The 21,828-nt window shown below is 38.4% G+C and overlaps 1 protein-coding gene across 7 annotated transcripts in view; it reads right to left on the bottom strand.

Annotated features, from left to right (window-relative positions):
• Positions 1-21,828, bottom strand: part of ZZEF1 (zinc finger ZZ-type and EF-hand domain containing 1) — a 60,699-nt gene that overhangs the window by 18,874 nt on the left and 19,997 nt on the right. For 5 of the 7 annotated variants that reach the window (XR_005830756.1, XM_040613818.1, XM_040613812.1 and 2 more), the window contains exons 16-40: positions 21,253-21,386; positions 20,876-20,946; positions 20,316-20,430; positions 19,553-19,712; positions 18,480-18,601; positions 18,283-18,393; positions 17,470-17,636; positions 16,791-16,872; positions 15,940-16,141; positions 14,639-14,784; positions 14,005-14,245; positions 12,394-12,473; positions 11,159-11,252; positions 10,110-10,623; positions 9,291-9,455; positions 7,943-8,062; positions 6,922-7,083; positions 6,144-6,273; positions 5,741-5,879; positions 5,362-5,527; positions 4,611-4,873; positions 2,948-3,123; positions 2,197-2,344; positions 1,502-1,641; positions 790-1,067 (exon numbers count right to left, since the gene is read on the bottom strand). Coding sequence is in view for 6 of the 7 variants with exons in the window: in XM_040613818.1 (XP_040469752.1) it covers positions 790-1,067; positions 1,502-1,641; positions 2,197-2,344; positions 2,948-3,123; positions 4,611-4,873; positions 5,362-5,527; positions 5,741-5,879; positions 6,144-6,273; positions 6,922-7,083; positions 7,943-8,062; positions 9,291-9,455; positions 10,110-10,623; positions 11,159-11,252; positions 12,394-12,473; positions 14,005-14,245; positions 14,639-14,784; positions 15,940-16,141; positions 16,791-16,872; positions 17,470-17,636; positions 18,283-18,393; positions 18,480-18,601; positions 19,553-19,712; positions 20,316-20,430; positions 20,876-20,946; positions 21,253-21,386 (4,126 nt within the window). In the remaining variant the exon portion in view is untranslated. The remainder of the gene's footprint in view (positions 1-789; positions 1,068-1,501; positions 1,642-2,196; positions 2,345-2,947; positions 3,124-4,610; positions 4,874-5,361; positions 5,528-5,740; positions 5,880-6,143; positions 6,274-6,921; positions 7,084-7,942; positions 8,063-9,290; positions 9,456-10,109; positions 10,624-11,158; positions 11,253-12,393; positions 12,474-14,004; positions 14,246-14,638; positions 14,785-15,939; positions 16,142-16,790; positions 16,873-17,469; positions 17,637-18,282; positions 18,394-18,479; positions 18,602-19,552; positions 19,713-20,315; positions 20,431-20,875; positions 20,947-21,252; positions 21,387-21,828) is intronic. The other 2 variants (XM_040613789.1, XM_040613797.1) reach the window with 2 other exon arrangements.

Raw genomic sequence — 21,828 nt, 5'->3', positions numbered from 1 at the left:
ACAACAGCAAGTGTTTTATTTCTTACATACGTGACCACCTGCTCACCCTCTGTGGACTACACAAATAACGTAGACACTGGCCTCCTTGCTCTGAAGTTAGTCTTTGAGAAAACCCTTTCCCCTCAGCTGATCCTCCGGATATTCTCTCTTTAAATTTCATATGCTTTTGTATTTGTTTATGACCCTTCCCTGTGAAGCACAGCTACAATGAGAAATAACCCTGCCATATTGTAACAGGCATGACATTAATCTTAGAATGCTTGAGAGCTTTCTCAAGATCTTCAAAACCGAATATCTGCCCTGTCCCTCCTTGCTGGTTCCAGTGCAACTTTACTAATACAAAAATATTACTAATACAAAAAATATCTTGCTAATACTTTTACAGAAAAGGCCCAGATCCAGAACTGAGCACTGGTGCTAGTTACCACATGACACACTCTCCTCCCTTGCCAAGTTACACAAGAGATATGTAAATCAACAGGACAGAATTCAAGTCACACAATAAATATAGGACTGTATTTTGAGTTTCCTTGAAGTTTCCAAACCTTACTTCTTCCACTACAACATGCTACGTAGGAAAGCAAACCACCCTGCAACAGCTAGCCTTCTTTCGGAAGGAAATTCAGAGATTCTCACTGCAACAAGGGCTGCAGGTGCTAAGCCCTTTCCATGATCAGGGTACAGGTTTAATTGATTTTCTATTAAAAAGCCTCTATCCATGAGGCACACGTGAAACAAAATCAGCATCAGTCAACAGAGAGCAACTAATAGGTTTAAAGTAAAAAGCACCTGTCTAAACACACAGCTCCCAGACTGAACAGAAGATGAGTTGTCTTCCAGCCTTCTGGCACTGTAGACCCATCTCCCGCAGCAAACAAATTATGTTTGGTTGAAAGGACTTTAGCCACCGCAGCATCCACTTCCGCAGGCATAAGCCTCAGGATTAACTGGCCCAGGAGTCCCAGCGTTAAATGGTAAGTTTCATTTAAGTGGCCAGCATTTGAGATTACAACCTGAAACATCAGTGGCAGTATTTGTTCCAGGTTAAGCAAAGACATTGTGGAGCCCTACAGAAAAAGAAAAATCTCAATAAGGCAGGGAAAGAAAACACGACTTTTGGTCAAAGTCACAGCACATACAAAAGATTTTGTTCTAATGCTTTTTCTAAGGGGACAAAAGGAAGTGAGAGACTAGGCTCCTACTGCAGTTGTTGACCTGTTAAGCTGACCTGACACATAAACCCTAAATAGATGATGTAAACTTTGCAGGTGTTGAACAGCTAAGACAGACTGCTTTAAAGGTAAAATTCCTTTCCCTCTCCCCCCACCCAGGAGCCAGCCCTTACATTCTTAGTAATGTGAAATGCCTTAAGACATTCTGATCTGCATTTTATAACGTTAGCAGCAAGAACCCATCTCCCACCTTTAATTCACTATGAATTTCATTCATGTTATTTGTGACACCGAGAAAGCTACACAGATTGAAAGTAAAAAGAACTAACTGATTTGAAAGGTGGTAACATTGCTGCCAGCAATCCTAGAATCCTCTTCTGAGAGCATTCAGCAAAAACTTGTTCCTGGCTAGGTATTAAAACCTTCTCTGCTTGCTTTTGGGTTGAATCTTCCGAGAGGTAGTCATCTGCTTTTTAAATTAAAACAAAAGAAGAAAATCCAAAAAATTATATGAAAAATAAAAGAAGTGATAGCTTATAATTACAATCTAAGGATAAAAAAACGATTTAAAAAATTGTGTTAAATTTGAAAAGCAAGTCTTATAAAATTGTATAAAAGATAAAGGGATTTACACCTTTATTAAAAACATATAAAGGACAGTACAACAGACAGATCCATTTAACTATCGTAAGTCTTACAATACTCATCTTTAGTAGAACGAGACACTTATATCTGGTTCCAAGTGGAAGAATACACAAGTATTGTGTCAGACCAACAGGAACCATAACCTCTATAGATGGATACAGATCAGTGGAATTCTACTCCGATTTCTAGAATCCTTTAAACCAACTACAAGGTAGCAGTTGTTCAAAGCAGTATGCTTGGTGGGTTTTCACAAAGCAGACCACTTGCATTAAAGATATTTGTAAATACACAAAAATGGGTTGGCAATAAAAAAATACAGCTGTTGCTTTGCATATGAATGGATACTTGTGTGACAGGGAAAACGAGAATAATTTTTTACCTGCTGGGGAAATATCATCATCCACAGACAAATCTGACTCTTGTCTCAAGACAGCTTTCTTTGCAAGGACAGCTTTGCTTTCACTTCCTTGTTTTTCTACTTTATCTTCTGCAGGAGACTGGATTTCACTGTGAGTATCTCCTTTCCCCTACAAATAAAACAAAGGAACCAGAAGATTAAAACAAAATTTAACACCTGCAGGAACAACCATGGAAAGAAGCAGCCAGTCACCCGCATTTCACAAACATTTTTCCTTAAATACCAAAACCTTTCATAAGTTAAGAATTTTTTGATGTATGCATATCTTCAGCTTCTGTGCAGTGAAAATACATTTTTCTATTTTGCTCATATCTCCGTGCATAAAATATTACACTGTAATGCTGTCACAGTTTTATATGCTGTATAAAAAGGAGGAAACTCATTTTCCTACCTAAACAGTGCTAACAACTAGGAGAAACGACAACCCTTTCAGAAAGGACGATCTTTGCCCCTCCAACAATTTTGTGAATCAGTTGCCTTTAAGAACATAAGACGATGCCTTGGTCTTTGATCAGCTGTGTCTAATAAAAAAAAAAACACCACCAAAAACAACAAACCAACCACCAGCTGTCCCCTTGGCACCCAACTTTTACCTACGAATGAAATTATTGCTATCCATTATGTCAGTTACATATCCAGAATAGGATGTTTAAGCTTCTGAAGATCATACATCGAACGGGTAGCAAGGGCTCTGGAAGGAAGAGGTACTTACATTACAATGCATGTGTACTGAGCCTGTGCTTGGCTTCTCATCTCTTCCCTTCACTGCTTTATCACCAATATGATTTTTTGGAGCACCATCTGTGGGAGGACTGACTGAAACAGTGTCGTTCTCTGAGAAGGATTCACCTTCTGGTAACATGCAGAGGAGAGCTAAATTTTTCAGACCTGAATGCAAGAAAGTTAGAAAAGCTATTGAGCAGCAAGACAGGCAAAAAGCAGAACTGAAGTATCTTGAAACGGAACTGCAAACTTCCCCTCACACACCTCTTTTAAATATCAAGTCCACCAAAAAGATGTTCCCCATCACGGTCACTTAAATAGGCAAGTTTCATTGAGTAACAGTGATGAGCAGGGGGTCACGCTTCCCACCTCAAAGACACCATCAGGGCACAAGTTTCAATTAAAGAAAATGTTACAGGTACCTCCCAACAGTGTAAATTATGAAAGGTAAATGAAATCTGTCTTAGCTTTTAATCTTTTGACCACTTAAATATTTATACAATAAAACTATGCGTTAAAAACAGATTAAATAATGAGTATGTGTAAGTATTTGGCGGCAGTGGTTATTCAGCTGTATTAAAGCTGCTCAAAAAAAACCCCACCAGTAAACTTATTTGATCTCGAGTCTAGATTTTTTGCTACATTCAGCATAGGTCTCTTGTATGTATTCTTTTGCATGGTATGGTACAGTATTGTATGGTATGGTATGGTGTTTATTGTGTTGTATTACATCGTATAGCGTGTATTTTAAGTCTTATGAGGAGCAGCTGAGGGCACTGAGGGTATTTAGCCTGGAGAAAGGGAGGGTCAGGGAAGAGCTTCTTGCTCTCTACAATACTGAAAGGGGGCTATAGCAAGGTGGGGGTCGGTCTCTTCTCCCAAGTAATAACAAACAGGACAAGAAGAAACGGCCTCCAGTTGCACCGGGGAGGCTTAGTTTGGATATTAGGAAAAATTTCTTCACCTAAAGGGTTGTCAAGCACTGGAATAGGCAGCCCAGGGACCTGGTGGGGTCACCACCCCTGGAGGTATTTAAAAGACAGGTAGATGATGCACTTAGGGACATGGTTTACTGGTGGACTTGGTAGTGCTGGGTTAACAATTGGACTCAATGATCCCGAAGTTCTTTTCCAACTTAAACGATTCTACTATATCACCCTATCTTCTGTAGTAGGTCCTAATTCACACAAGTCCTCATTTCCAAACGGACATCATCCCCAGAAACTTATCTCATTCCACAAATAAGGTTAAAAAATTCTTGCCAAGAGATGCAGAACAAAAAACATTTTGCACCAAGTTATTTGCTTTCCTTCAAGTCCTTCAGTTGTCAGTAACACGTCAGTAACAGAACATGAAGCTACATTGATTGATCCCTTTACAACATCCAAGATGGAAAAAAAAACAACCAAAGAGTTGCCAAGTTGTCTTCAATATTTATGTAAGCATAAAATTAATTTTCTCAAGCACTCTATTTTCCATGTTCCAATGACCCTGAACAACACTTGTTCTACATTTGCTTTCTACATAAACAATTATTCTCAGTGAAGTACACAGTAGCTTCCCCTTTCCTTTGGAAACTTCAAAGTGAGTAATCACAGACTGTCTGCCACTTGCTAGAAACCATTGTTTCTGTGAAGGAGGAGCTGACTCACCTTTTCCATGCTGGGCTTTCATCAGGCAGTCTCCGATGAGCTGTATGCACTGCTGTTGCAGAATTCTGGCATGACTGAGGATCTGTGAATCTAGTTTCTCTCCTTCTACTTCCTCCCCATTTGCCAGATCTGCACTGTAGAGAGTCAAAGCTGCAAACAACAGCCAGGAATAATTGTGGACATACGGCTGGATGAGCCTCTGCCGGTCGCTGATGCGAATAGTCACCATCGGATACACTGTGATGCTGTGAGTGGGCAAGTGACTGAAAGAAGAAGGTACACCATTTTGAAATGCAGCCTCTTTCTTACTAACCGATGTAATTAGCAACCCACGACACCTTTAGAGGAAGGTACGAAAAACCCAACATACGTCCAGAGTTTGAAACGGTAGACCTAGTTTTTTAAGATCTTTGGTGTCAAGCACTGAAACCTGTGCTAACCACAGCAATGGTCATTTCTTCTACCCTATCATTCCAGGTTGGTAGCTCACCTTCTGCAACTTTCACAGCCATGGCTAGAAAACAATTGCTACTTGTCTTACTTCACAGGTTGGGGCAGGCTTCCAAACTGCCAAAATGTTTGCTAACCTGGCCCTATATTTGCTATGTTTCTCTGAAGGACACCAACTAGACGCTCTGATGTCAGATGCAACCTTGTAGGAAGCAATGTGAGAATGACCGATTGTATTTCACTGCTAATTACCGCTTTTCTGCCAAGTGAAGACGGGGAAACAAAATCACGTATTTAATACCTGTCAGAATATTTCTTTGCAGAATAACATCCATAGCAAAGGTCAAAGTCATCACACACGTTGCAGTTCATTCTCCGACCTATGATAACTCCTTGACAGTGGTCACAGGCATACTCCATGTTAACCATTTCATGGTCATCCTCATGTCCTTCAGGTTTAACTCCACCTGGAAAGAAATATTTTAAAATTTCCCTGTAAATCCTTCTCAATAAAGGATCTTTCTTAACTTCAAGCTCATGTTCATCATAGTAAAAGAAAAGCTTAACATTTCTAAAGTATCCAGGAGAAAAGTCTTTCACTTTGTTTTATATATAATTTAAAAGATACCATTTTGCCTTCCAAGTATAGGAGTTCAAGGTATTTTTTTAATTACTCTTACCAAGAAAGCAAGTTTTACACAGATCCATGTCATTGCACTGCAAACAGCGGTAGCGATGCCATGGTGCAATTTCATCACAGCCATCACAGGATATGTCCACATTTAACAGGTCACAGTAGCGAGCAACAAACATGTGCATCTAGAGAAAGAAAGGGACACAATTTACTTGAGTATTATTTTCTGACTTCGAGAAAGCTCTTTTTAGGCAAAAATCAGAACACTTCCCCTGCCAAAAAAAGATGGGCTTCTTTTCATGATTTTAGGCTTTTAGAAGCCTCCAGGGAGGCCAGGGATCCAACTGATGGAAGATCAGTTTAAGCCAGATTCCCTTCTCTCCTTTAGGCTTTTAAAAAAGTCTCCTATTTGCCCCTTCTGCAGATAATTAAGCAAATCATGAGGTCACCTTTCGCTGCTTCTCTGGGTCAGCTTGAGCGATCTTTTCATACCAGGTCTCAAACATTACATCCTGACATTCATCCATCCACTCACAGTTTTGCTTGTAGTCTGCAATTTCATCTTCTTCACTCCACTGACTAAAAGAAAAGCAAGCTCAAAATTAAGTTTGAAAGCAGACTTCCGTCTAATATAACCTGGGATACTTTTTGGTTTTTTTAAAAAAAAGAGGAACGCAGTGCTATAATACACTAATAAAAACAAATTGTGAGAACTCCAGTTCACTTGGTTAATGAACAACCATACAGACACCTGCTTCTTGCTTCTGTGACATGCTCTTGAATACACATGGGGACCACAATGCAAAATCAGAAAAACTGACGCTTAGAAAACTGCTTTTGGTAATGCTGGCGGATCAGATGAGACATTTTTAAGACTTTTGGGCTTTCACATTTGCTCACGTGTAAGTAGTACAACTACTTGAAAATTACAACATGGATGTGTTAAAACCATTTGATATTTATCAAGACTAGAAACAGCTACACTGCTAAACAAGTAAAGTGTTCCAGCAGTAAGCAGGTTAAAGATAAAATTTTAATAGTTTTTGCAATAGCGATGCTGCAAAAAATTTCAAATACTTCAGTTAAGCCCCTGGATACTGACCAAAATTATGCCATAATTGTTAATAGCACTGTTACTGCTTGTTCCAGGACAAAGTTCAGGAGCCTTGCTTGGTAAAAATGGGCAATACTCGGTACCATGTGAAAGCTGCATTCTTCCTGACTTACCAGATGACACTGTCATGAATACTTATGTTTTCTTGTGATGTAGTCATAAGAAGATGTGGTAACTGAATCTCAACAAAGAAGGAAAGATCACTCGGCTCCCAACTCATATCCAAAAGGTGAAGGAGAGTTGTCTGCACACACGATAAGGCAGGAAGCAGTGATCTAAACAAAACAAGACAATAAAACATGATAGAAACTTAACTTGCAAGGTTAGAACTAAGTTGAAATAGTATGTCCAGGGAGTAAGGGAAGACAGTCACTGCATCAATTTCCAGGCTTTACTCTGCATTAAATGAACTATGTGGCAGAAACGCAGGTTGACTAATGCATCAACTCACAATTTAGCAAGAAGCACAGCCAATGCCATTTGAAATAAAGATGGTATCCTTTACAGATTTAGTCAAGACAGAGCTTATGCTATTGCCTGAGCATTAGCAAGAGGGTTTGTCTCTTCTCTGCAGTACATTTTCTTGGTATTTGCAGGAACTTGTTCTCTTTGAAACCTTTGCCATGTCCAGTTGAAAGTGAACAAATGATTTGGAAGTTACTGGCAGGGAAACTGACATTCTAGTCACAATATTCTTCTTTCTCTAGGACAACTAACTATTAATCCCAAAAATTCTAACCAAAACGTTACCAAAACAGGAGCTTTAACATTAAAGCATGGAGGCAGAATTGCTGTATTTATTGTGGCATTACTCTTGCACAAGTATTCCACAATAAATTAGTTATTTCTAATACTTTACTACTAGAGTTTCAGAAACATATTGCAGAATTGTAAGTACAAAATGCAGTAAAGGTTTTAACACTGATAAATTTATTGTGCTTTCCCACCTAATAGTAATAAAAAGCTAACAGGGCATTTTTGTTCAGAAAATCAAGGCTCCTTAATTAGTTCTGTAAATAATGCAAAGTCAAACTTAATTAAGGCATTAAACAATAAATAACAAGTGACAAGGGAAGAGGTGAGGATGAACAGGAAAAAAAAAGTCAAGTAAGTAATACACGCAGTGTACTTTACCTGTCATTAATAGTACTAAATCCCTTCACAGATTTTACCAGGAACAAAACAAGCTGATAGTAGGACTCTCGAATCTCTTTGTGCAGCTCAGCACCACAGCCTTCCAAGTTTCCAAAGTAGCTAGAAATTAAAGTCAGTTTAGTAGTCTAGAATTCAGCGTTACATTTTAGGTAGCATGCTTTTGAGAAATTTTACAAACAGGCCATCCTTTAAACCCTCCCCACAAGGGGGAAGGATGTTAGTTTTGTTTAAAAAGCAGTCTATCACTTTCAAAGAAAAATAAAAGAATCTTGTACCAGTAATCGAAAGTTAAGAAACAAAACAGGCAAAGAGAATACTCTCCTGGCACTAACAATAGAACATTCCTTCAAATTTAAAAGGTGCTTTATAAAAATCTAATCAAGATATTAAAGGAAATTGGTGCACTGCAAGAACGATCATAAAAAGCTCTTGACAAGTGAGAAGCCAGCAGACAGAGTTCAGATAGCACTGTCCGGACACACAATGGAAATCAGAGCTCAATTCATGAACCAGAACGGCACCGTATTAGCTCCTCCTTTGCAACAAGTGCTTTCTAGTTGTACCTAAAATTTAAAATAAACCCTTCCAAATTATCTTTCCTTAGGACAACAACTGCACATGCATATAATGTGTATGATCTTTTTTGCCTCTTTTATCTGTGTGTATGTGCACGCCCCTATACAGCACTGCAGACCTTGGCTGGCACATCCATCACTTCAGCCTCTGGTACCCAAGTGAAACATTCCACCACACAAGAAAATCTGTCTTATACAGGTATCACACCCAAAGTTACGAAAACTCATAAATAAGCAAATGCTTGACTAAAAAGATATAACATGCACCCATTCTTGGAAGTTAGTTCTTCTGCCAGATAATTATTATCTTGATTTACAAAGCAAGCTCACAAAAATTACAGACACAACACTACGTAAGGAATTATTCATTCTTTGAATGAATGAAGAGCTAGAGAGGAACTCAAACTAAAGCAGTAACTGAAGACTCCACAATCTTTTGGGGCCTGTTGTGATCTGGTTGGAATTGTAAAGATATTTCTAGGTATCCACATTGTTATTCAACTGCATGATACCTACTGGCATGAATAGCTGTAAAGTCCCACTTGAAAATAATTACTTTTTTTTTTTTTTAAATGAAACATGCAAGGCATGCATAGTAGCCTAAAAACTTATCCTCAGGTGATATCTTGATTATCTGTGTGGATTAAAAAGCAATAACTTTCTACTGTTTAAAATATATATATGACCGGGAGAACACAAGGACTAAGACACATTAAATCATATGGCTGAGCCTTGCCTAAATAATTACTTACTTGGTAAAATCTTTCTGACAGGCTAGAAGTTCTAAGAGAAAAAGTACGCAGGGTGGATGAAAACAGTGCGGCTGCCCAAGCGAATCTAGGCACTGACGGATCATCTTGAGCACTTCCATAATACTCTGCCCTTGGGATTTTCTCAAAGCAAGAACCTTTAAAACACTAAGAAGAACAAAAAACATCTATGAGGACTTCAAAACATTGTACTTAAAATAACCCAAAAAAATCACAATTCAAGAAGCGCTTGACCAATTAAACAAGAGATGGGTATCTAAATTTTCAGTTCTATTTCGGCAGCAGTATATTACAGTTGGAGTGAGTGACAAAGCTTAGAACCCAACCCAGCCCTTGCTGCACCAGTCCAGCTTTTAGAGCTTAAAATAGACAAGCTGAGAATTGAAAAGCTGTCTTCAAAATAGCTTTTTCAGAGTATCAGGTAATTTAGTGAGAGATGCAACTATTCTATAGTTGGTATCGAGGATTGTTCGTACTGATATACCAGGTCTTTGCTGTTCCTAGATACAAAGTAAGATGCTACTGCAAACAGATCTTAGGAAGCAAGACAATAAATTGCCAAGTAATTGGTTTTTTTTACATTCCGTACTACATAATTCAAAGAAAACAGTACTCCCTAAGAGCCCCTACATGGGGTGTGTTAACACATGTCTGCAAATAACTGAAGGGTGATACATCCATCTGACCACTAATCATTTTTTCAATACTCCCTTGCAGCTAAAATATGGTTTATTCCACCTAAGGAGGTTGTCAAGACAGGTTTCTGTATTTTATGCTTGGCAACATTTTCCATTTGCTTACCTTTCATGTGAAAGTGATTGATCTTTAATAAAGTCTAATATGTTTTTCAATATAGGATATTTCTCCTTCACAGTAGGCACAGCTCTCGGCTCTTCCATTGATCTGAAAGACAGCAGCCTTAGTCTGCCACGGCTGAACTGAGATTTTCGCGTAGGAGTGGAAGGAGGTGACGATATCTCTTCTTGCTGTGAAACTGTATTTTCAACAGGCTTACTATGAAATGTAGACGCTTCTGTTCGGAGGGGGTCTGGAATTTGTTTAACCCTCGTATCAGACTGTGTCATTTGCCCCCCCTCTTTTGAAACAGGATGAGTTACTCCATTGGGTGACATTGAGTGTGCTGTCTGGAAGTCCATGTCCACAACGGAACCTTTTCTTTGGCATTTATCACTGACATACTGTTGGATATCATCAATGTCTTGGGCTTCCAAACTCTCTGAAGCAGAATCTTTCCTCTTTGCTCTCACAGGCAGAAAATTCAGTAACAAAAGGCTCTTCTGCATACACAGTTTTGCTGCAGTATAAAAATTGGAAGAATTAAAATCACGACAACAGGACATCAAACTTGCTATCTTCTGCTTAGGAAGAAAGTGATTTATTTTATTTCTTCTGAACAAAGACAGCTAGAAAACACTGGTTTTCCTGTTATATTGATCATGATGCTATCAGTTACTTAATCATAGATTTCTAAATGCTAAATCCAAATAGTTACACTGAACCAGATAAAGTACGCAGTAGTCAATGAGAACACACTTTAGTAAAAACCATCTGCTATTCTAACATCAGTTAATTGTGGTTAACAAGTATCTACAAAAACAGATGAATGCAAGTTCAGAACCCAAGTGAGAGGTCATTCCCTGAAGAATTTTCTCATTTACTATTTTCTACAAAGAATAAAGAACACAACCCCAGATAGTTCAAGGACCATACACTAGTTTGTTTCTTAAGGTATTAAACAGTAACCCCAGTTGCTAACTTACCTTTTACAGCAAAAATAATGTCTAAGATTTACAAGGCAATGCTTATGCATTTGGAAAGGCAATACCTACCAAGAGTTTCTGGGTTGACCTCAACCGCTTCTGTGTTCTCCTTCTCCTCAGCATCATTGCCCCTACTCATCAGGGATTTCTGCTTCATTTCCAACTGTAAACAGGATGTTAAAATAGTTAAAATATGATTCCCCCCTGTAGATCTATACAGTAAGGCAGTATGAAGACTGCATCACATTGAAGGAATTTTATCTCAGGAACAGATTACAGTATTTACTATTCCCTACTGCAGAAGAAAACGCCCAGTAGTCTAAAAGAGCAGCACCTAAACTATCAGAGCAGATAACAGCCGCACACCACGACGCTCAAGGTTTGTAGGCTGAGACCCTTCCCCATCTTGTGACTAGATGTGCATCAGCCCTCAAAGAAAAAGGCTTCCCCTTTACCCCCACCACTCAGGATGAGATAGATACACCTAGTCATGAGATAAGATTCTCCAAAAGCATCATGTCACCTAACTAGCAAGTACTGTCAGATGCAAACATCACCTGTCACATCACCTGTGGTACAATGCAATTATTCATCTTAACATGCACCTGCACTCATTGCATCCCTAGTGTTTCAAGCTGCCAGGAATTCTGGCAGGCAGGAAAGAGGAGGGAAGAGGTCACAAGATACTAGAACAGTTAATTTGTCTGGCCTACACCTGAAGGGCTTACAACAGGAGCAGAACAACAAGCCATAGACTAAATTGTCTAAAAAAGGCCATGTAATTTTTACTATTTACAATTTCCTGCTGTCTAGTGAAATCTAAACGAATTTTGGCTCTCTGCAGCTGCAGGTGATGATGCAGACACCTCTCACAATGTTGCGAGTGGATGATGCCAGCCTTTGACATAGGGCTTCTGTTTCAAGGAAAAAATCACAGGCAAAAACCACACCCAGAACTGAAGCCAGTTACTTGCTTGTCAAAGCAGCAGTTATTTCCTTTTCTATTAGCACTGCACTGTTTAAGACAGATTTCTTTCTATACTATACCTCAAAAGTACTCCATCTACTATGTAAGAACCTTCCAAATTAACAACACATTCTTGCTGAAAAATAACACAGATTTAACTAATTTTGAGTCGAATTCACTCCTAAAAGTTAGAAAGCTTAGAAGTGAATGTATGATGTTCTTAAGGGAAAACAGCTGGCCTAGAATCACTGAAGGAAAACATGGTTCCATGCACTTCTTCACATTGCATTGTAAAATATTAAAAGACATTCATAGATAACCTCCTGAGTGATCTTACCATCCATATTCTAATTGAATCAGCCAGGGAATATACTTGTGCAAACACATCACTCAAAGGCACCTTGCCTCCACTGTTGACTGGAAAGGAGAGAAAGAAGAGTCGTGTTTATTTACAGCTCCATTTTTTATACAACTTGACTAGTTAACTAAAATTACACTACAGCCTTCCCTTCATCTCTTAGTCAATACTTGGAATTATGCCTGTAACGAAAAGAAGGAGTAAGAACTGTCAACGTTGATACGCCTCAAATACATGAACTGCACCTTGACAGAGTTATTTGCAAAGTCAAATTACGAATAGCTTTCTCATCTCTCCCCAGAATTGGTGCCTGTAGTCATGGAAGATAAAAACCTCTCCCCATACAAACAAGTATCACTAACGCAAACTGCTATCAGAATAGTCATGAAACGCTTAGTATTAACTTAAAGCTCTACAGATGCATTTGGTTATAATTCTTTTTTTCTCTTTGTTTTATGTGATGAACTTTCTATGAACTGACAAAACCTCAAGACCTGACAAAACAGTTTCCATCACAACTGGCCTGACAATGACTATGGAGAAAAAGACATTCCTATTCAAGGTCTTCTCTCTCCCATTGCCCTCGGTTTGGGGTTTTTTTTCATCATTGCTTGTACAATGCTTCACATGGTATAGGTGAACATGGGTCCTGAAATCAGTCTGCCCCAGCAAGACTGACGGATGAAGCTATTACATAATAGTAGGATGGATACCTTATCCACTCAATATTTTCCTGAGCTACCACCATTTTCAATCTTACTCAGAAAAGTAGATCAATCATCAGACACAGACAAAATGACTAAAGGCAATAAATACTTTAGTCATCCAGTCAGTCTTTGTGTCAATCATTTTTACCCATAACTTCATAGCTCAAAATGTAAGATATTTAGCTTCAAGATTGCGACAGAAAGTGAAAGCCTAAAATTAAACCCTTTCAAAGCCAAGTAACACCTTATTATCCAATACTTCAAACCTATCAAGAATTTTAATGGAAGGATGATGCAAGTTAAAAAGTTGTTCACTTTACCTACTGAAAAATACATAAATTGTAATACAAAGGACATAATGTAAGTTAAAAGCAAAACATTACCTTTTATTTAAAGTAAAATAAAAACCTATGGTTTTGAGGATGCCAAGACTAGTTTCCACAGTAACATTTGGGGAGGTAATTCACACCTCCTCCATGTAAAAACATGCAGGTTGGTCCTGGCTTTTTAGAAAAAATACAATGAGAATGGAAAATGATGTAAGAACCTCTAATCACCAGGAGCCACACTGTTCTGAATTAACACTCCAGAGGACATCACTGCTTTCTCTGGGTATATCCCTGTAAGGCTTAGTCAGTAGCTTATGATGTTTATTAGTTTTGGGACAAAGCTCTGAAGATAAAAGCATATATTAATAAAAAAGAAACACTTTAGAGATAAGGCTTACCTAATCTACCTAAATAATGACTTCTTTATACAGAACATCTTTTTAACATTGACAAACTGATTTTTTTTTAAATCAGTAAAAAAACTGATTTATAAAATAGCCTTCTACAAACTTTAAGTCTTCATTATTAAGATAGTCTAATAATATTAGAGTTACCATATTTTTGAAGCTTCTCATATAAATCTGGAGTGAGATACACCAAAGCAGCAAATGTTGAGTTCACAGCTTGATCAATAGTAGAACCAGCAACTATATCTGTCTTTGGGGTCTGTTTTTTACATGCCTGTATAAGTCCTTTGAAAAGTTCAGATTTTTGCCCACTGAAGTCCTGGGCAGGATCTGATTTTGCAAAGTCGATAAGAAATTTACGGCAGTCATCTGGCTGAGAGCTCCTAGCCTGAAAAGAACATTAGAAAAACACTTACTTTAATATGAATGTGAAAAATTGTTGCAGCTCATTTTGACAATAAAGTCAGCTTGCAGCGTATCTACTGCAGTTGAGCAACCTGATGTAAGGAAAGATGTCCCTGCCCAAGGCAGAGGGGTGAATACATGATCTTTGAAGGTCCCTCCCAACTCTTCCATGATTCCATGAAAATGGAAACTAATAAAAAGAGTACAGAACAACAGTTTCTTTCCTCCTTGATATCCGAATTCAACAGCACAAGCAACGATAACTTCAGCACAACAGCATACACTTAAGGACATATCAACTAATTAAGTTGGAACCGAACTGTGTGATACATCAGGATTTCACGCCTACAAAATGAAAGCAGCGGTGTAAAAGTACCTCTTTTTCATCTTTGTGCCATCGACTGCTTTGACTGGCTCGGAGTGCCTCAGGACACATCTGATGCCTGAAGACAGGTTTCCAGAGAGGAGAATTAACAACTGACGTGACTTTCAAAGGAGGCAAGTCTGCTTCACTACCTAGTTCTGCAAGAAATTCGGAACAGATGCCTCAGTTACTGAATATTTTTGTTCAGTTTTACAGATCAATGAAAATAGTAATTGTTAAACATCCAGTGGGGGAGGGGGGAAGGTAATGCAAATAGACAGAACAAGTAATTTAACAACATTCTCTAACTCCTGTTTCTCTAATGTGGTGCAGAAAACTGCTGTACCCTTTCTTTAATGATAGCATCAGTATCTTAGAGTGACAATATGTTACATTATGGAAGGACTTTAAACATTTTTGCTGCACCTGCGACCATAGACACTCCCCAATTTGCAAGAGAGTTTAAAAGCTTTTTCTCCTACTAATGACGTAGCAATTTGCTGTATGTCAGCATGCTCATATTAAGAAAGGAAGACTATATTCTACTGTAAGAACACTTCAATTAGTTCCCTAAATTTATGTGTAGGTACCTCCCCAATTTTCAAACGTAAGGACTGACCAACTGATTGCAGTAAGAACTCAAAGTGGTGAATGAATTCAGATTTAGAAAGCTAGCTAGAAGTGTTCTGGTTCTGAAACTAAAGAACAAATGCACCTTTTTTTTTTTTCTTTCTTATGGCACACACTCTCATATTTTTTGTATTTTACTTATCTTCAGTGGCCCAAATCCCAAGTGTACTTAACTACCAGAATTAAGCAAACTTAATTTGTAAATTCAAAACTAAAATCAATACCAAATGCTCATGTGACACACTTAAAATCATTTGTGTTCTAAGCTCTAGGGGGTGGGTGTGTGTTTGCTGGCTCCATATTCGCCCCACCACAGCACTAGGGAACAATTTTAAAGGAAAAAAAGAAGAGAAGATTGGTCAAATTCTGATATTACTTCACAAATGTAATTCAGCTTAGTATGTTTACTTCCAGGTGTCCATGCCTTCCTAACATTGGCTTCTGAATACCAGAGAAATCACAATAGAGAAATTTCCAAATTAGTCCCACAGAACAGCAAGCAGGCATGCCACAAAAAGCTCAATGCCCAAACTGGTTTGAGCAGCAATACAGCAAGTCTTCCACCTTCAGCCAAGAAAGAAATATAGAAAGAACTTCATTTCACAGGGTATTCCAAACATAAAAGTCCTCTTATCTCCTCCTAACACTGCATCACAACTTCTGGAGCTATTAAACACACTCACCTCGTAGAGATTTCAGCGCCATACTTCGGGAAGCCAAGCGCCCCATCAACCGGGATACAAGAAGCTGTAAATCCAAGCCCCAAGAAACGGCAACATCTGGTAGGCCATAAGCAGTGACGGAAAACTTGTAGCCCCACTCATTATTACTGCTGTCAGAGTGAAAGAGAAACTGCAGCCGTGGGCCAGCCTTAAAGGTCACTTTCTACAGAGCAACAAAACAGTCATTTTGCCAAATGTACATGACAAGTAGACGTTTCAGGGTAATGAATTCCCTTCAGCAACTGTGTTTTTTTCATTATTACGTTCTGTCCATAACAGATCTAATCTCCCCCACCATCTGAATGGGAAACCCACAACACCAAGTAGGTGAAACTTCTATTCAGTAGCTTAGTGAGCTATTTTAGAGATGATTGAGCTTTAGTAGTCGGAGCCATAAAGCATCCCATTTGAGCAGGTGTCACGGAAGAAAGAGCATAGCCACAGAAAGCATTGCACTTTCTCATGATGCAAAAAATTGCAAGGGCAGGGTGTCAGCCAGTAAGTTTTACCCATGTAGTTACTGGCAGTTAAGCATGATTATTACTTTTTGTTTTTGACTGACTGCTCCCTTAATAACAGCAACAAAAACAGCAACAAAGAGGGATTCTTTACTCATTCACTCCTTCTATTTGCATCGCTGCAGACTTTCTTCCTTGCCTCCTGCCCCCCACCTTTGAGAGGGAATAAACACACACACACACACGCACGCATGAAAGCACACATCCTTTTAGACAATAGGTTTTCCACAAGAATCTTAAGAATTTCCTAAGATTGCATATATCACTTGGTTCAGAACTTCAAAAGGTGCTCACCTTAGGCCACTTCTCAGTGCCAACCTTTGTATCGTAACGAGTTTTTGCACCTCTGGCATCAGTAAACTCGAGGTAATCATACCTGTGAAAATTGCAATTCATTACTTCCAAATTTGCTTTTTTAGTTTTGAGGGAAAACGTTTGCTTTTGGATTTTCACAAGCGCTACATCTCAGTGTACCCTGTCACATCTTTCTGAAACACACCTGTATTGCTGCATGTGACTGCTAAGGAATTTATTTCACATTTCAATGCAATAGTCCCAGCAAACACAGACCTGTTTTCCTGCAGAGCTTTCAACCCTTGAGAATTGGTAATGGGTGCTAATTTTAACATCTGGCATATGCCTTAACTAAGCAGTAGCCTGATACATTATCAGGAGAAACCAAGCCAATAGTTTTGCCTAAACAGGGCAAGACAAATACCACAAGCACAAACTGTGCTGGTCACAGCAATATTACAAAACAAGTCAAGGCCAAAGGAAGCAAAATTCATATGAACAGAAGGCTTTCAGCACCAGAAGTCATTCAAAATACACACTGTGTATTACACAGGACAATGCAGAAATTGAAATGGCATGCTTGAAGTGCAAAAAAAAAAAATATTCCTTGCACATTGAAACATGAATTTCCCCTCTGCAAACAGATATTGGAATCCAACACAGCATAAGATTAAATTACCTCCTTTCAGTTTCACATTTTTCATCAAATTCCACCTCAAAGTAAGTTGCCCCATGACACAGGAAGACTGAGACCTCATGGCAATTATTTTCATAGTTATGAGGCGATTCCATTGTCCATGTTCGCAATACTACAGGCTGTTCTTGCTGCCAGCTTTCCATTTCCATCTGTAGAACAAAAATGTATTTTTGAGATACAAATGCATAGCTTTTTTAAAAACAAAAATTACCACACTACATTTTTGTGTCTATACTTTAAAAGTTGCCAGATGTACATACAAAGTGCCATGTAAAAGGCTACAGCATTGATTGACACCCTCAATGAACATGGTAAAGAAGCACTTCTAAAGCAAGATTCACCTAGTCTACTAGGGGAGGAGACAGTCTCACCCCAGAAGAGCCTACAAGTCTCTGACAATAACAAATAAAAGAGTCTAGATGACTAATGCAGATTTAAAACATCTACACTACAGACACAGAGACTTTATTTGCATCGCCACAAGCAATGAAGCTAAAAATGTTGAGCACATAATATTTTCAATTTTTTTTTTTTTTTCCATCCTCAGAATCCCTCCTTCCTATCTACCTTCTAGGCTTCTCACTCCAGTCGCTCTTTCTGGTCACTTTGCTCATCTTCCATATCAGTACAGATATATTTCTAGTTCACTCAACATTTTGTTACTCATCCCGTGGTTTTAGAAGCTTTCCAGCTCCTTTCAAATGCTCACGAATGGAATCACCTCAGTTTTCTACATCTTTCTTGGAATTTTGCTTTTGTTTCACTGTACTTAATAGCACCTGTATCTTTAGTTACCTTATGAGGCTCACTACAAAGTCTTTTCAGTGGTTCTATCAAAGTGCTAAATCCCTGTAGCAGAGTACAGTACGGAATGTCTAAAGTGCAAAAGTCCAACAAGAAGATGACCTAGGAGAAAACACAGGTCTCATGAAAATGCACGTAACCACAGCCATGCCACCCGGGAATAGTACAAAATCCCAATGTTCACGTACCAGCTGACGAGTTGCCATAGCAAAGACAGAGTTACTTATTTTTTCTACTATTGTTTTGCCACTATATTGAGATAAAAGTGACTGCAAAATCGTTCTGATATTTGACAGGAACTGGCCCACATCTAAAGAGAAAAAAAAACACCTTAATATCCACCTTAAGGATTTGATACCACAACCTGCTTTATCAAACACATCAGTGCATGGAAATGCAGACGAGACAGACAGCAGGAAAGGCATCTGCTGCCTCAAGGTGGTAACACTCACGAGCGAACACAGTTCAGAGAAGTTTTCTGTCATATTTCTATTGTAGACACAAGTCATACTTAACAATTCTACAAAAAAGATGAGCAATGAGTAATTTAATCAAATCCTCCAAGTTTGTTTCAACCACCTCAGTGTATCCAGGAGCCTCCCTCTACAACTAAGAAATCAGCTTAAGCAACGAGTAAATTTTAGCTACAGCCTTACTCCATTTTTAAATGTAAGATAAGAACACAATAAGCTTATTTATACACAAATTACATAAATATGAAGTAATCTTACATAAAATTATACCTCCATTAAGTACTTGGCCTAATCAACTACTCAATACTGAGCTGCTGCGTAAAAATCAAACAAAATACCAAATAAAAAAACCAAACCACTGCAGCAAAACACCCTTAGAAGTGCCCAGCCTCTTAAGTTCCTTCTTGCTATCACAAACTTCTAAGAAAATACGTTAATCACCACACAGGACCTTATAAAAACATGGGACATTTAAAGAAACCAAAATGTTCCAATGAAAGTCTGTAACTGGTTTTTGTTTGGCTGTTAGTTTTTTCAGTATTTGACCCCCAAACCTGACTGAAACATTTTCTGAAGATTCTCCCAATGTAAAATTATCAGTACAGTTAAAATTCTAAATTGCCCAGTATGCCTACAAATTCCTTCCTAGAGGGATTAGAATGCTGTGACAGCTCTGAGTATGCCTCAGGCAACCACCAGTGAACCCTTATTATACTGCAATTTGCAAATCCCATTTTAAAGTCCTGTATTACATCACACATAATTCTGTATTCGATCCCAGCACTTACAGTTTTTAAGTATTTCTACTGCGAGATCCTTGGCCGAATTATCACTTCCCTTAAGTTGCAGGTAGCACCATGAAAGGAGGCTACCTTGAACAGACCAGAATAGGGAAGACAAGACTGTGCCACTCTCTTGCTGTGCAACATCCAGCATCATCATTTCACACTGAAAAATAAAGAATGTAACAAAAGGATATCCTCCGTTGCTGCAGAACGACACGAAACACGTACCCAGTAAACTGTGATGGACATTATATCATCCCACTCACCCCAGAAAAAAAGATTAAATGCAACTGACAAGCAGCATGTAACACCATGAAGCAACTGATGGATTTTGTTTTGCTAAATTGAAATTTTAAGTAGGAATAGCTACAACATATGAGTCACTGTGTTCTCAGCAAATTTTTTCTCCATATGTAAATGGCCCTCCTCCATTTACACCTCCCTTAGTGGCATGACCAATTCTAACCTCTCAATGTGGGATTACTTCTGTTTCCTAACGTTGATAGGGTACCATAAATTCTTTTCAACGCTACGGCAAAATATTTCATCTTCTACATTACTTACTCCACTATAATGAAATACTAATGCTTAAAGGAAAATACTTCAATTGGCTGCAAAACCTAATCCTGCAGACTTGAATAGCCCTGAACAGTTTTATCCAGATGGACAGGAAAGCTAATTCTTTAGCATGTACCTCAGGCCTGCAGCTTGTGTTTGAATGCATACAGAAATCCTGGCAAAGCAGGAAGAGTGCAAAGACAATTACCTCTCTTGCTGCCACTAGCAGAAGGGTATCCATGACTGACAGCACTTCACTTATGTCAAAATCCGCAGAAACTCCTTTCTCTGGTAATAATATGAGTCCACCTGGATCCTGATCACTACAAAACAAAGATCTTCTCACTAACCAAGTACCACCACAGTTCCAAAGCACAAATTTATTTATCCCTGTGATAAATCTGTAGAGATCCTACTGTATAATTACTAGGAAAATCAAAAGTTTGTGTTTTGATGACTCTAGACCAATTAAATCAATACCAGCCATCACCATGGACAAACAATCACTTTAAAAACCTGGCAAACAGCCTAGAAGAAACCTAAGAGCAATACACTCTGATTTCAGCACCAACCTTGGACAATGTTTTATACAGCTACTCAGTTAATAAACATATTAGGTAGCAGTGTTCTCCTTCCTAAAGCAAAGTCAGTTGATTACTTTGGAGAATTATTTGCCAGGGGAATAACATTTCTAAAAAGGAATAAATATAAACTTATTAACAGATGGGGGGTATCGTGACAATTATTGACAATTTCAGGACCCCTTACCTGAAGTGGGTACACAAGGATCTGAAGGCAAGATGTACTGATTGCTTATGTTCTTGCTCTGTGATGTTTTTCTAGAAAAGGAAAAAGATTTATTTTTATGATATGTTCTGTTTCCTTCCTCTGTGAGAAAGAATTCTAATTTCTGCGTTCTACTATTCATTTTTGGTAAGAAAGGCAGGGTTAGCTCCTCTTTCTTTGGATAAGCTGCAGAAAGAGAGAGAGAAAGGGAAGGGTAAAAAGAGGCAAAGAAAAAAAAGAAGGTTTTTACTTTAATAGGACAAAGTATACATTAGTTGACAACAAGAACTCAGATTTGTCCTCTTTTGGGCATAAAGAAAGCAGGTACTAAACAATCAATTTCTCATTTAAGAGTTTACCATCATGGTGAAGAGCTGGTGTCGCCTGGTCTGTCTATCTGGGAAAAAGATTGCTGCTCCACTGAGTAAGGTGTTCTTAACTTCCTCTTTTAGCATTTTCATTGGCATGAAGTTACTGTCCCCCATATCCACTACTGCTCATACAAAAAGGAAACAAAATTACAGGTTCAAATTAATATTCCATCCAGCATGTTAGAGGCATAACTGAATTAAACATGTTATTTTACACAACTTCAAGCCCTTGCAATCCCATTACACACAGAGAAAACGAGGGGAAACTTTCTGACTTCTAGCAAGAAAGATTTTTCTAAGGATATATTTATTCCCTGAGTAAAGTAATTCTAGGAACATTAAGACTTGACAACTATCAAAGCTCATAAGGTTCTCAAGATGTGACAGGTTCTATATAAACTGTTTTATCTCTAGCTCGTTTTTCAAGAGCGTGTTAGTTCATAAACAAAAAAATTACACTTGAATAAGAAAGGTGTCATCCTACTTCCAATGAATCTAATGTGTAATTTCCATCCTCCACCGGCTCCAGAATCTTCCCTGCGCTTCCATAAACCTTACAGGCTC

Source organism: Falco naumanni, chromosome 1 (genome assembly GCF_017639655.2).
Source record: "Falco naumanni isolate bFalNau1 chromosome 1, bFalNau1.pat, whole genome shotgun sequence".
In the NCBI taxonomy this organism is placed as follows: domain Eukaryota; kingdom Metazoa; phylum Chordata; class Aves; order Falconiformes; family Falconidae; genus Falco; species Falco naumanni.
Note: the sequence above shows the minus strand (reverse complement) of the source record. Positions and strands in the feature narration are given on the sequence as shown.